At 43.5% G+C, this 16,173-nt stretch overlaps 1 protein-coding gene across 1 annotated transcript in view; it reads right to left on the bottom strand.

Annotated features, from left to right (window-relative positions):
* Window positions 1-15,276, bottom strand: part of SASH1 (SAM and SH3 domain containing 1) — a 161,631-nt gene extending 146,355 nt beyond the window's left edge. Inside the window, exon 1 of the mRNA XM_090279952.1 lies at window positions 14,392-15,276. Within this exon, the coding sequence (XP_090136078.1) occupies window positions 14,392-14,619 (228 nt within the window). The 5' untranslated portion in view covers window positions 14,620-15,276. The remainder of the gene's footprint in view (window positions 1-14,391) is intronic.
* Between the last annotated feature and the right edge of the window lie 897 nt (window positions 15,277-16,173).

The raw sequence follows: 16,173 nt of genomic DNA, 5'->3' as shown, positions 1-16,173 counted from the left end.
GAGCACCCGGGAGAGGAACGGAGGAATCTGACTTCCTCCCAATGGTGCAACCCACCCATTCCCAATAAAGCTTTGCTGAACGGGTATCCATGCTGCCGCGGTTATGGTCAAGTTCTTACTGAGGCTTACGGCTCATCTCTCAATTTTCCTTCTTCTGCTGGTCAGGGTGTGGGCCTGTGCAAAGTGCTAAAACTGGAGAAAGTTCAGCTCTCTTTGTACTTTCCCCCTTTTCCCAACACCTGCTCTGCTATAGAAAGGAGACCATTAAGCACCCACCCGTATCAGTTACCTACGGTTGCCGTATCAAAGTACCACCATCAACTGGGAGACTTAAAACAGAAATTTATTGTCCCACAAGTTCCAGAGGCTAGAAGTCCAAAATCAAAGTATCACCAGGGCCAAGCTCCCTCTGAAACCTGTAGGATAAACCCTCCCTTGCCTCTTCCTAGCGGTGGCAGCATGCACTAATATAGCTTGTTTTGATTTAGACCTTCATAGCACCACAGAAGGTAGTAAGTATGTCCCTGCCCCTGCCCCTCACTTATTTTGTTGTCATTTTCCTACCAAAACAGCATTCCAAGCCTCATCAATCCTGGCTGCCAATTACATTGCAGAAGCCAGTACCTACTGATCTTGACCTAACTAGCAAGTTCCGGGTGCATACCCATCTGGCTTTGGCTTGTTCACTCGGTCTTTGGCTGATCTTCTAGAACCATCTGGAACTTAGTGTCCTTGACAAACTCTTGCCCTGGATTTTCTTCACATGCAAGGACTTGGTACAGAACACCCTCAAACTTGTCTGCAAGTCAGTCCACAAAAAATTGGTTTGTGTGTCTTTCAAAAAAAACTTGATTTAAAAAAAAAGAAAAAGTCTAGCTTAATATTATAAAGCCAAACTACTTTGCAGCTTGAAAAACTTTTTGACTGACAAGAGTTTGTCTTTCCCAGCGTTGTGGAAGTGGGCCGTCCTGTTTTCCACAACAGAAGGACAAACTGCAAGAACTAAAGTGTGCAGTTCTAGAGTTTGTGGCAAGCTGGCAACAAGGAAACACCAGACATCTGTACTTCTCTCTGCCCCCTTGGAAGAGGTGAGCCTGCAAAGTCTTGAGTGTATGCTGCACTGACCCGACACCATGGCATCCAAGAGCCCAGGAACCAAGCCCCCCGGGGGGAAGTGGGAAAACCCAGAGGGCAGATCACTTCCTGGCTTTACCCCCAAACTCTGCTCAAATAGCAGAGCTCATATCCATCTGAGTCTGGTCTACTTTTGGAGGGCATTTGCCAACATTTGCAAGAATACAATCGAGAATATATGTCTTCAGAAGCCCAAAATTTGCCAAAGCCACAATCACTCAGCAATTGTTGAATTGTGGGTATTGAAATATGGTCAATGAACTGGGTGTGTGTTTGAAAAGGAAACCAGGAAACCCTAGATCACTCACATGGCTCAAGAACAGTAGCTGCCAACAAGGTGGGCTTTCTGGTCGCCTAAAGAGCATTAAACCAGTCAGTGTATGTAAAGACACTAGAAGTGCAAGGAATGATACCAACGTAAACACTCTCCCCTAATCTCTAGCGCAGCACTTCTTTAGAGTAAGGGATGTGATCTGCTGAAAATCTCCTGATGTTTAAGGGGTGTATTAGTTCTATTTGTCTCTCTCCCAGTTTCTGCGGAAGCTCTTCCATCGTAGATAGAAGAGCATCCTGACTTTTGAAGGCACAGGCTCGGAATGCAGAGCCCTTCAGTGACGAAGTCCAGAGTTCTTCCACAGAGAATGTTCATGTAGGGGTTACAGAGTGGAGCAAAAGTAGGTTTACAGTTGTGAGTACACGAAACAGAGTTTATGCTTCCATTATTATGTATCCATTATTGTATTAATTTCCATAGGAACAACTATAATCCTACTTTTGCCCCACCCTGTATTTCACTGTTAATGTTAAAGTTACATCACATGAATTTTACTCTATCACTCAAGTATCATGTATGACTCATTCAACACCTATTTACTTCAATGCTCATCATGTAACCTCCATTTTGTAATGCACCAATCAGGGCAAATCACTCCCACGCATCAGTGTTACGAGGCGCTTTCAGGAAGTTACCACCTGGACACCACATGTTACAGGAGTCTGACTGACGGGCTGCAGAAGGCAGCAATGACCTTACCCCAGCAGACTGTCCTCACGCTATGATTTCATGGAAAGTTCTGATAAAACTCATTCGTGAGAAGATATGCTTTGAAAATGAAATGTTGTCTCCTCCCAGCATAAAGTATTCATGGTCTTTATAGACTTCCCTGAAGATTTCAACTTCCTTGAGGTTTCCTTTAGATGCAAATAATAATAATAATAATAATAATAATAATAATAATAATAAGGCATGCATGTGGCAAATTTATTTATAACAAGCTCACAATGCTTCCTTGAACCACAGTGAATCCCATTTTCCACCATATGCATGCTGAAATGTGTTTGCAGGTTGCTTTGGGCTCCGGTGAGGATGCTCCCACGGAAAACTAGCAGAAATGCTTGATTAGGACCTCAAGACTCCTGATTAAAATGCAAAGATCCAGAATGAATAATTTGTGACAGAAAGAGTGGTTAAGTCAATAAGACTCTGGGAAAATATTTTGCCAAAAAGATCAACATTCACATGATTCCAGCACTCAAAAAAGAAAATCATTAGTTAAGTGGATGTTTTCAGTATTTTACATGTTTCTAATAAATCAACTATTAAAAAGATCTCATAATATGGTGCTACTTAGTCACAAAAGAACTGAAAATAACTATCCGAACACCATTAAAACAGAAAATATGTTTTCATTATAAATGCCTTCTTGCCTCCAGAAACCCCTGCCTATTCACAAGTTTTATACATTCTCTCTCTTTAGTATGAAAAAGTATTTTTTTCAACACCCAATTCCTAACATGTAAGCTGAAGGTTCATATTTTGAAGCAATTTATGTATTTCTTCTTAGGGCATTTGACATAAATTAAATCAATAGTTAATATCAACCCTAAATTCAACATGTAGAACCAGATCATCCCTCCACTTAAAAGATGAAAATGAGGGAAAATTAATTCACATTCTAACTATAGGAGATTCAATTATTACTAATTAAACAAACATGTATGATCTGCTTACCATATGCCATACAGTTCTAGTAATTCAATTAATCTCACCAGATCCAATAATGCTGGTTGCTTTCATCCTCATATTACAGATGAGGAAATCAAGGCACAGAATGGTTAGGGCACTCACCCAGCCAACACATGTCCACTAAAAGCTGAAGCCAGGCTTGAACCTCAACAGTGTACACGACTCCCTTTGCTCCTAACGCTAAAAACAACCTTTCAGCCTTCTAAAAGGTGTTGATTTTTATTTTTTTATTAAACGGATTGGGGTGACATTGGTTAATAGAATTATATCATTTTCAAGTGTACGTTTCTATGATGCATCATCTGTATATTGCATCGTGTGCCCACCACCCAAGGTCAAATCATCTTCCATCACCATGTATTTGGCTCCCTTTACCCTTCACGGCCTCCCATTCCCCCTTCCCTCTGGAAACCACATACTGTTCTCTGTGTCTGAGTGTCGGTTTTATATCCCACATGAGTGAAAGCATATGATTCTTAGCTTCTCCTGACTGACTTATTTCACTTAACATAATACTAAGTCCATCCATGTTGGCGCAAATGGCAGCATTTCATCTTTCCTTACGGCTGAGAGGTATTCCCTCATATATACGTACCATATTTTCTTTACCCAATCCTCTATCAAAGGACACTTTGGCTGTTGCCATGTCTTGGCTACTGTGAATAATTGATAATAGCCATTCTAACACATATGAGGTGGGATATGCATTTCCCTAATAGCTAGTGAAGTTGAACAGAGGACCCAAACAGTCACTTCCTTCCAGAGGACATACAAATGGCCAACAGAGATATGAAAAGATGCTGAATATCTGAGATGTTTCATTGATTTTTTTTTCTTATTGCTCTGATTGTTCTAATTTAAATATATTATTACTTTTTCATTAAGACTTGATTTTTTTAGAGTTTAAGAGTCACAGCAAAATGGAGGGGAAGCACTGGCTGGTGTGGCTCAGTAGATTGAGCACCGGCCTGTGAACCAAAGGGTCACTGGTTCGATTCTCAGTCAGGGCACATGCCTGGGTTGCGGACCAGGTCCCCATTTGGGGGTCGGGGGGGGCGCGGGGAGGAGCGTGAGAAGTAACCACACATTGATGTTTCTTTCTGTCCCTCTCTTTCTCCCTCCCTTCCCCTCTAAAAACAACCATATACATACTCAATACTTGGTCTTCTTTCCTGTCCTAACAAGGCTCCTAAAACTCTAGGAATTTCAAGAGTGACAGGAGTGTCTTTTGTCATTCACTAGGAGTCCCTTCTGTCACTCACTAGGAGTCTCTTTCGTCATTCACTAGCAGTCCCTAAATTTATGCTTTTAAAGTGACCTAGGGTGGGGTTGCTAGAAAGCCTTGGGATGTGGCTGGTCACCAGAAAGACCAAGTGATCAGAGAGGGTAGGCACTCCGAGTCTCAAACCCCCACCTCACCTCCAAGGAACGGAGAGAGGAGGTCTGCACACTGAGTTCTAGGGCCAGAGGCCAACGAGTTAGTCAACGATGACTGCATAAAACCCCAGAAGGGCAGTTCTGAAAGCCCCTGAGTTTTGGAGCACGGGAGGACTTGGAAGCTCCTCCCCACATAACCTTGGAAGATGCATCTCTTCCATCTGGCTGTTCCTGTAATCTAACAAGTAAACTGGCTAACAGAGTAAGTAAACTGGTTTCTTGGAGTTCTGTGGGCAGCTGTAGCAAATTAATGGAACCCAAAGAGGTGGTTATGGGAACCTCCAATTGGCATCGGAAGTAGGGGCAGACTTTGGGACTGAGCCCTTAGCCTGTGGGACACCCAGTCAGTGTCTGCGGAGAACTGGAGAACAGCTTGGGTACTGAAAAAAATCCATCATACCCACCAGAGTGGTATTTTGTAAGAACTAATAAGCCTCCATGGATGTATCATAATCACCAAAATCCAAAGTTTACATTACAGTTCACTCTTGGTGTTGTACACCCTTTGGGGCTTGGACCATTTGTAAGGACTGATACTCCTGATTATAAAAATACTGTCCTCTACCTATTCATCCCTCCCTCCCCTCCAACCCCAGATAATCTACTTAATCTCCACAGTTTTGCCTTTTCCACGTGTCAAAGTCATGTAAAGGAAGAAAGAGGTTCTAGGATAAAGTAACCTCACAGGGTGATCTAAACCTAAATTCCTAAGGGGGCAGGTCCCAGGCATCGTCGTCGTCGGCAGCCGTCCGTCTCGAGAGACGATGGTGTAGCTTCTCAAGAGTCTATCTGCACCGCCGAGAATGGCTGCGCAGTCCGACTCGGGAGTGACATGGTATCTGTCTCCTCCCGTGTTGAATCGACATCTTGTGATGACGCTGAAGCTACAGAGCCTGGGCAGGGTAATATGGAGGGTCTGCTGTTGCCCATGCAGCAGACCCCCCCTCTCTTCGCAGCTGAAGGGTCCAAGGGAAAGACGGAGTCGATACAGCTTGGGTTCAGGTGCGCCGCAGGAGTTGCCGGTGTTGACTACAACGTCAAACCGCCTTAGGGACTCCGGCTCCGGATTTTCTGTCGGGGTTTACTCCCTTAGCCTTTCCCCTGAAGAGGTATGCCGCAAGGCAGCGGAGGTTTTTTGGAGTCAGAGTTTTCCTTCTCTGATGTACCCTGACTGGAAGATCGAACCAGCGACACTTAGCTCGCAGGCCGACGCTCAATCCACTGAGCTAAACCAGCCAGGGCAAAGGTCCCAGGCATACATCTTAGAAAAGGCTTATCTTTGCCTCAAGCAAACCCTGCCCATTGCTTCCGGGCACCTAGGATAACACACCTTGGAAATGTCTCTTTTTCAGACCTCTCCTGCTAAAGTGTGACCACCTTTTAAGGCAGACCCCTCCTTCTAAAGCATGAGATTACAGAACTATCCTGTTATCCAGCCCCGCCTTGCTTTTTCCCTCCTTCATGAAATTTTCCTCACATCCTCTCCTTAATTTCAAATGCATTAAAAAAACTGTCGTAATCTGGAGCATTTGAGATCTTGCTCCCTAGTATATGTCACCAGTTTTGGCTCAAAAAATAAACTCATAAAATTCTCTACAGATTTGGATGTGTCTTAACATGATCAACAGCCAGAATCAGAAACCTTCACATACTGGCTTCTTTCACTTAGCAATAGGCATTTATTGCTCCGCATCTTCTGATGGCTTGATAGCTCATATTTTAGTACTGAACAATATTCCACTGTCTGGGTGTACCACAATTTACCGTATTTTTCGCTCCATAAGATGCACTTTTTTGCCCCAAAAGTGGGGGGCGGGGGGGGGGATGTCTGTGCATCTTATGGAACGAATATTGCATCACAGATCGTGATGTGTATTACCTGACCTGTCAGCAGTGGTGACAGCTGCTTGAAGAGGAACCCCCGGGGACGCTTAAATGTCCCACTTTACTGCTGAATCTCAAGGCGTGTGGTCAGTATGAAGACAGCGAAGAAAGTGATACCAGTGATTGTGAGCAACTGAGCTTCATAAATCCTGACACTAGCGATAATGAGTTCTTGCGGTTCCCAGAAAACTAGAAGAGTACCTGAACCTTAAAGTCTCTCCTCATTTGTTAATGACAGTGATGATGGTTCTTAATACCACTGTTGACTGCTGTTCACTTTACATGGTTGAAATATTATTCTGTTATATTTTATTAAATATTTTAGTACACCATTTGGTTCAGAATATTTTTTCTCTTGTTTTCCTCCTCTAAACCAAGGTGCGTCTTATGGTCGGGTGTGTCTTATAGTACAAAAAATATGGTACTTATCCATTCACCTTCTTGAAAGACATCTTGGTTGCTTTCAAGTTCTGGCAATTATGAATAAAGCTACTATAAACAACTGTGTGCAAATATTTTCATGAAACTAAGTTTTCAACTCCTTTGGGTAAATACCAGGGAGCACAACTCCTGAACGGGAAAGTAAGGTTATGTTTAGTTTTGTAATAAAGAGCCAGACTGTCAGCTGTACTATTTCCACCACCCCCAGCAACGACCAAGAGTTCCTGTGACTCCACATCCTCCAGCATTGGGTGCTGTCAGTAGGTTTTGGCCATTGTTCTAGGTGTGTACGATTATCTTATTTTTCATTTAAAAAATATTTTTTTAACCCTGGGCATTTCCACAGAAGGTCATCTGTAAAATTGTTAATAGTTTATTTTAAGTGAAATCTTTAAAATCCTCTGAAAATGGATGTTAGCCTATAACAAATATATTTATTTTTAAACTCATTTCTTCTACAATGACTTCATATTGAAACTATTTTTTAAAGTGCCTAAAAAAGCATATAAACCTTTTATTAATTTTTTTTTTTTTTTTTTTTTTTTTTTTTTTTTTAGCTTTAGCGAAGAAAACTTGTTTCTTGATAGAGGAAGTTTTAAGAAAAATTATTACGTATTAGAGTCCACAAAATTACCTAAGATGAATTTCAAAAATTACTAGGGCTCAGGACACATACCAAGATTTTATCCTCACAGCACTTTTAATTAAAATGACAATTATATGCATTTATTTTTCTTTCACTTTTACTTCTGGTATTACCTGCATGCCAGGGGAGAGAATGAAACTACAATCAGGCAGAGTGATGGGCAGATACAGTGGACCTTTCTCACTCACCACTTGCTGTGAAACCAAACTAACAAACAATGATGCAGCACCAAAGTCAACTGTAAATCAATGACACAGCCTAGACACCAAGGAGAGCCGCAATGTATCTTTACAAAGCATGGAACAATAGTCCCCAGACCATTCACTATAAACACAAACGTATTCATGTTTTCACCAATCATGTTAAAAAGGTGAAAGACGACAAGAGCTCCCTTTAGAAAAGAAAGAATATGGATTACAGAGAGGAAACCTACCTCATTACCAAGCTTTTGTCTTCTAAGTCACAGAGATACCATAATGCCTAGGTACCTAGTCTCCCTGCTGGAGTGGTCTCTATTACATGACTTGACATGCAATAAAAAAATACAAGATAGGTTATCTCTACGAAGCATCTCGCCTGACTAATGCTACCCAGAAGGGCCACTAAACAGCTGGCTAGGAGCAAAGCTAATGAGGAAGCCAGCCACCATTTTCAAGTCTTGCCACCAAAAGTAAATTAATAAATAAATGATCACACCATCTGACAAATGACAAACCCACGTAGTCGTAAATACATCAAAATTAGTCTTAAGATTTGGTTAATTCTTACAGTCTTAGTCTTTACTCACTGGTATTAAATGGTATAGTTAACTTTTAGAACCTTGGCCTCTCTATCCATTAATTCTCTATTTTGAGATCAATTTTATTTCTACTGAATGATAAGAATGGGAGGAAACCATGGGTAAGCACATCATATATCACAACAGGATTATGATGGTCAAGTCGGAAGTGGAAAGCAGTCTTAAAAAGAATACATTAAATAAACCACTAGCTATAGGTTTTCCTTTTATGTCTTTCATAAAACTGAGCTACAGATTTGCTTATGAATCAATGTGCACAACTGAATATTTCCCTCTACTTCGCTGTCCTCCAGAATTAGCTTTGAAAAGATGGAATTAAAGGCTATTTAGCTACAGCATTGTGTGCACATCATTATAAATAATAACTCCCATCTTTAAGGGCCCATATCATATCCTCCAGTATACAGAGACACATAAATATAAACATAAATATCCAGATAGATATTTCCTCAGAATGGAAAAAAATCAGACTACCACATCTCTCAAAATCTTTCATTAACCCAGCCCATTCTTGAGCTTAAAAGAATTATCAAAAGAAAAGGTACCGTGAAGCAATCCTTGATTACTTGCAGATATTGAGTAAGACATTGGACCTAATGGAAGCCAGATGATAGATAACTGGTACGTTTCATCAGCATTTAGTGCAGGGCCTCATCTTCTCTTGCCTGGATCACTAGTTGTCTCCCTCCAAATTCATCACCAGTTCCTCACCCACAAATGTTACTTTTCTAAAACACAGAAGTGACTGTGTCACATGCCAGTTGACGATTCTGCAGTGGCTTTCAGCAGAAGCGTACCTCGCGCTCAGGACCTAGTCGCATGGTCCCCTTTCAGGGTCCTGAGCACACCCATCTTTATTCCTTTTGGCTCTGCCCACAAGGTGCTTCCTACCTTCTTTCCTCTTTAACCCTCAGAGGGACTGTCTCCTCACTGCCAGGGCCCAAATCAAATGGCATTTCTGGGAACTGGCCCCCCTGTGCACCACTGTCCCCACGTCCTTTCTGTGCTCCTGGCTCCCTGTCCACACTGCCCTGCCGCCTGGGGGTGCTCTGCCCACTGCACTGTGGGACAGGAAGGGATGGCAGGGCTGCTTTTACTACAAAATTGTCTTTCTGGAAGCCAAGAGCACATGTTGCTAGTACTTAGCTCAATAGCTCAAGCAACATACACGACAGAATGAAATATAAAATTGCAACTAGGAATTAACTTCCGGGAAATAACACATGATCTGACTCCTGGCTCCTCTGTTTCCTATCTGTGTGCTTTAGGCCAGGCATGTTTACCCCACCACTGTACAGTGGGGACAATAATGCTCACTGGTCCCAATAAGAGGGTCAGATATGGGAAGGGCCCAGCACATCACAGGGACACATCACAGGGACGCAGTACTGTGACCACTGCCTCCTGCCACTGCCGGGGGAGCCGCCTTCTCTCATCAGAAGATGAAGTAAACAATGAAAAACAGGATGTCAGTGATGAGTCAGGAGGGAAGAGTTTCAAAGTAGAGAATGGCAAATGAAGGCAGAATAGGGGAAGAAGGGGAGCATGAAAGGTCACTCTAGGGCACGGGTCTTTTTCGACAGTAAGAGATTTAGCCAGGCCAAAATGATAAAAGCCTCATCGGGTCTTGTCCTGCTCAGCTCCTGCCTCTGCTCCCTCCAGCCCTTCTCCCCCTCCTCTCTAAAACTGGGAGTTGAAAGGCTCACTTCCAAGGTCTCTTCAGCCCCTCTGATACGTCACCCTGCAACTTCTCCACTTATAAAAAGCCAGAAAGCTTTGGGCGGGCTAACAGGAACATAAAATTAAGATGAAGTCAGACTATTTGATACTGAGGGTGACTCTCCAATTCCAATTAATTAAGTCATTAGCTGATGGACACCACCCAAGGAATTACTACTTTCAAAGAAGTTTGCATTTTAAAAGCTCCCTAGGGATCTTACTAACATCTCCCCTCCCCCACACTTTTCCTAAAACTGCAAAGCAAAGGAGGGTCTTTTTTTTTTTTTTTAAAGGGCCTTTAACAAATACCCAATCAGGATAAACCTATCGTGGCCTGAAGTTTACTACCTATTTTTCTGCAGACTGCAAAGGATTCAGATGAGAGAGAAGGTCCAGAGTGTCTCTATACAAAGGACATTCTCTAAGCATTGCTAGGAAATGGGTGTCAACTGTAGGCACAGAGCAGGGAACAGGGGAAATACAAGGCTGGGGGAGGTACCTCTTGCAGGATCTTGCAAACAATAGTCATTTACAAACTCTCTTCCCTTCCATTCCCAGTTAACAAGTAGCTTTGAATGCCTAGCTCAGCTTTAAGAGGGCCTCAAATTCTGGAGGGAAAAGTTTAGAGCCATTTACCAAATGGATCATCAGTGCTCAAAAACTGACCAACCATATCTAATTTGCTTTAGCAATTCCTCTCAAAAACATCTAAACTCCCCCACCGGAAACAAACAACAACAACAACAACAAAAAAAGCAAGAAAGAAAAAGGAAATATAAAATTCCACAGGATTCTAACTTGTTTTGCACTTCTAGGTAGAAATCTAAGCATGCTTTGAAAACCCAGGCAGGCCACATGTGGCAAAGTTAGAGAACAGAATAGCACACTTCACAAGAACACCATGGTTTAACTGCTCAGGATTTACACACATTTCACAATTCGCTCTTACTGTTTCCAGCAAGCGCCAGGATTTTAGTTTGCATGATGAAACTGTCCAATTAATTAATATGGGTCCGTGAGTCTTGACAGAACTCTTATTTTGATGTGGCCTCTGCACATCAAAGTAAGAAGCACATACTTTTTTTTCTTTTATATTTCATAAAACCATAGTCTCAGTACCCAATCAGTCCCAGGTTCTGGAGATAGAAAAATGAGTAAAATACTGACCCTGCCCTCCTGGCATTTATAACTGACAGTGTTTTGCTAAGTTCATTTTCTCCTAATTCTCTATTTATATATTCACCTATTAGCATTTATTCATTCAAGCGCAGCTCTAACAACTTCCTGCCGTAAATTATACCATTATTTCTTCTCTAAATAAGCATTTTGTTAACAAGTATCTAAAAGCAACTGCTAGGTGAGGAACTGTGCAAGACTGGATTAATTTAAATGCAAAGTGTGTCCTGATAAAACTCAAGCACCCGTATTTACTGAGTGAGATCTTTGCCTCTGGGCAACACCCTTCCCAGGCACAGCACACCAAAATCTTTGGAGGCAGCAACTGTTCTCGTTCACCTAAAAAAGATTTAACTTAATAGGCCTTGAGGTTTGTTTTTCACACCTTTGAAGAATCTAAATAAATAAAGTAGGAACTGTGCCTGAAACCCTCACTAGCTCTACTCCCCTCAAGTTCAGCATTGAAAGACAATCTTTCAAATAGCATTTCCCTAAAATACTGTACATAATTACATTTACCAAGGTGATCTGGGACAGTTTACGATGGAGAATCGTGGCATCAGGTTCCTGTCCTCTGTTTAGGCTGACAGATCGTAAAGTCCCATATTTTAAATACAAAATGAAGGAAACTGTGTTTTTAAAAAATCTCAGTAAAAACAGAGAATGGCAACAGTCAGTGTTGTGATATATTCCACTGAAGATGCAGTTTCATACAAACAATTACATGACAGTTTTCTAATAGAATAGAGATCCTTCCTTTTAACCTGGTGACTTTCTCCAGGAGAGGTAACCCATGTCTTCTGAATTTTACTAAGGAAGAATTCTGATGTTCAAGTTTACCTCAAAGGAAAATAATACTATATAAAAAATGGATACACGGAAGTGAGCATAACCTCTTTGGGACAATCTTTACGTTCTTGCCAGCCTCACACTGAACTGGTTCTGTGAGAAGTACATATTTTCTTGCCCTGGCCGGGCAGTTCAGTTAGTTAGTCAGCCCTATCCCCCAAGGTTGTGGGTTCGATCGCCAGTCAGGACACATACAAGAAGCAACCAATGAATGCATAAATAAGAGGAACAACAAACTGATGTTTCTCTCCCTCCACCCCCGCTCTCTCTAAAATCAATGAATAAATTAAAAAGTGGGTATCTCCTTTTCTCCTGTATCTGCCCTTTGAGTAACAGGCCAGAGATTCTCGAGCTCCATCCACCCCATTTCATAACTCAGCCACAGCACACTCAGCTGCAACTGACCCAGCAGTGCTAGAATCTGCCAGAGAAAAGAGTAAATTTTCAGAAAGTGCCACCTGCTAACCTTCCCCTCCAAACATCCCTGAGCCCACACTTCCATTTAAGTGAGCCCCTCCAACTGTCCCTTCCCCTAAGCCCTAGTGAGGATGCACTGTGATGGTATCAAACCCGCTTTCTCAATGACTTATAAGTGTTCAGAGAGATCTAAGCAAGAAATAAGGTTAAGCTTCCTTCCTGGGCTTTCTGTAGTTTCACTGAAGGACTATACTCATTAGTAATGTTCAGAAAAGTCAAAGACAGGACGTTTAAAATGTAAAAGTACATACATTTTTTAAAAATATCAGAACGTGAGAAGAGCAGACAGAAATCTTTGACCGAACCAGAGGCAAGTAAACAAGGAGCAGACTGACAGTGACCAGGGAGGAGGGGGAGGGGAGAAGGGAGGAAAGAAGGGGAAGGCTCTAGTCAAGGAACTAGTAAAAATGACCCATGGACGTGGACAACAGGGTAACGGGGTGGGGACTGACTGTGGGAAAGGGGGTGGGCAGGTGGGGGAAGCAATGGGGAGAAAAGTGGGCCAATTGTAATAGAAAAAACAATAAATTTTTTTTTTTTTTAAAGAAAAATCTCTGACCAACTTTCCCTGGTTCTCTGTGCAGTGATAATTATAAACACCAATGGACACCTGAAAACTAAATATACTAGACTTCAGGTAGCAAAAATCAGACACAAGACTATTTGTAGGAAAGAAAAAATTATCATTTATTGAGCACCTACTACATGCCAGGCAGTATACCACATATACATCAGATTAGTTGATCTTGGTAAACCTAAGAAGCAAGGCTCTTCTGCCTCATTTTTCGAGTGATGAAACTGAAGATCAGAGAGAATGAATATCCTGGCCATAAAATCAGTGGAGAGTTGAGATTTGATCCAGGCTTACTCACTGTAAAGCCTAAAACCTTAATTACTATGCTAAAAACAATACATTGGTTCATCGTTCCATAACGAGTTTCTTTCTAGAAACTACACCCTCCACTTGAAAAATCAAAGATCCCAAAGTAAATCCTGAGCCTTTTTCAGTGATCTTCACAACTGCCAACTCCAAATCTTTAAGCAAAAATTGACTTTTTACATGAGGATTAAGATGTCGGACCCTCGGCTGATTCATCTACCTGCCTCCCCAATGCTCCATCAAAGTAAATCAAATACCCCCAGGCATCGAGCCTTCAGCAATTAAAGCTTCATTTCTATTTTTCAGAAATTATGCTGAATCTACGGACGGTTTGAAAACGTTACTGGACAAGACATTGAGCAAAATAAGCCCCTCTGTTTTTAGTCCCAAACATGTAACAACAAATACCCTGTAATTCTACAAGTTGAAAAACTGCAAACAGACTAAGTAAACTTTTCGGCGGTGCTGAGTAAGGCTATGGTTGTTTTTCTCTCCTGGTCAGACAGCAAACGGTGACGGGATAAACATCAGTAGACTCAGCCTCTTCCCAACTCCCACTGTGACAGCACACCCGCCAAATATTATTTATTTACATTTACTCTTTGAAGGAGTCTTTCCAGCCTTTTCCACACCAACTTCTCAGCAGGTGTCCCAGATTAAACTGTTGACTACCACTCGATTGTTTAAAAAAAACCTTTGATGTGATCTGTGGCTGGTTATTTTTTAATTAGGGTTGAAATCCTAGACCGTGTGTAAATTTAACCCCTTAAGAACTGGAGCCAGAGAAGAACGACTCCAAAGAACCGGCTGGCCAAGTCGGGGCGCGCGCGCAGGGAGCCCGGGGTCGCCGAGGGGGGCTGCCCTGCCCCGCCGGCCCGCAACTGACTCTTCGCGAGGAGTCTCCCCTGCTCCAGGGAACTCACCAGGATGCCCATCACATCGGTCCAGAGCCGCGAGAACGTCTTGGACATGCTGGCGCCCGTCTCGGTCTCCGGCTCAGGCTCCGTCTCGGGCTCCGTCCCTGGCCCCGGTTCGGGATCCGGCCCGGGTTCGGGTTCGGGTTCAGGTTCGGGTTCGGGCTCAGGTTCGGGTTCGGGCTCAGGTTCGGGTTCGGCCTCGGGCCCCAGCGCAGCTGCTCCCGCATCCTCCATGACCGCGTCCCGCACGCGTCCCCGGGCCGTGCGTCCCGGTCCCTGGGGCACTCACGCCCCTCAGAGGCGCGCGTCCAGCCCCGGCGCCAGGTCCCCGCCCGCCGCGTCACTGAGCCGTGCCCCCACGCCGCATCCCCCAGCAACGCCGCGGGGACCCCTCGCAGGCTCCCGCACCTCGGCTCTAGGTGGCAGCGGGGTGCGCGACTGACAACTCCAGAAACTTTCCCACCCCGGCTGCGCGCGGCCACTGGGTAGCAAGAGGCAAAGTTCGCACCACTGAGTTTTACGGCGGGGATTTCTGGCAGCCCAGAAGCAATTAAAGCCTCTGCGAAGGCGTTTCTTCCTGTGACGGGCACCGACTCGCTAAGCCACGCGACTCACTTCTGCCAGCAAGTCTGGGCAGGGCCCCGCAGGGGTGACCGCGGTGCCTCTGGAACTTGGAAGGACTCCCCGGGACCCCTCTCTTCCAAATGAGCTCTTCCAGCTCCACATGACTCTCTCCCCTCTAAGCTACAGAGAGCGTTTAGCAACAAAAGGTGCTCTGATGTCAGGCTCTTTGCATGGAAATGAGCCACAGACAGGAGAACAAATCGCCTGTTGAAAGAGCAGCCGCGCTGCAGTCTCCCGCCTGCACCAGTTTCCAATCACGCCCTTCACTGAAACATGGTGGCCACACATACTCCAGAAGTGCATCTTTAAGCTACGCCTGCGGAAAGGGTTCACAAAGAATGGATTACAATCCACACCTCAACCCTCGAGCTCTCAAGCGACCTAAGGAATTACAACTCTGCCTCTGCCGGCCAAGCCTTGGTTGAAAAACAAGTGTGAAAGCTTGGGCACGAGCCATTGTTTGTATCATTTTCATTAAGAGTGGGGACATTTCCGTCCCTGGACGCCCACAATGCCGTGCACTGCTAGGGGGGTTCAGCTAATAAGGAGTAACCTCCTTTAGGTTTTAATGGCTCCTTTACAGCAAGGACATAGGGAAGGACCCTCTTCCAATAAAAACTAAATGTTATGACTAGCCATTTAGCCAGTCCACACTGGGGCCCCTGAGTGTGTTTTCCCAAGGAGGAGATCCATGGCAGATTTCTTTTATGAGGAAAATAGCCCCATAGAGGTACTACCCCTTTTATGATTCTTTAAAAGCCACTCAGAGGATCTTCTCTGGGATATGACACTGCACATCATCTTTGGTTTGGTGACTGATCACTTTGTCAAACAGTTAGGAAACCACCAGGAGCCTGCCCTCGTGTGAAAGGGCTGAGCAGGTGAGGTGCCCCAGAGAGAGAGAGCCCTTGCTTGTTCTAGAGGCCTCTCCTGATGTTGCTTTTTTCTTCTGAGCCCACAAAATAAAGGAAGGGATTAAGAGCATGTCCTTGAAATCCCCTTACTAAAGCGTTAATTACTGGGATAACTATCAATGCAAATGGATGAATCGCCCTTAAAGAAAAGCTCAAATTTTTAAAACCCTTTTGAAGGTAATTAAATGTATAAGCATAATCCTCGATGACAATACTTTTGCAGAGAAAGAAAAGAAATGAGAAAGATTTC

The sequence above is a fragment of the Furipterus horrens genome, unplaced genomic scaffold, assembly GCF_987537825.1.
Source record: "Furipterus horrens unplaced genomic scaffold, mFurHor1.1.pri manual_scaffold_6, whole genome shotgun sequence".
In the NCBI taxonomy this organism is placed as follows: Eukaryota; Metazoa; Chordata; class Mammalia; order Chiroptera; family Furipteridae; genus Furipterus; species Furipterus horrens.
The sequence above is the reverse complement of the archived record's forward strand: the minus strand, read 5'-3'. Positions and strand labels throughout refer to the sequence as shown.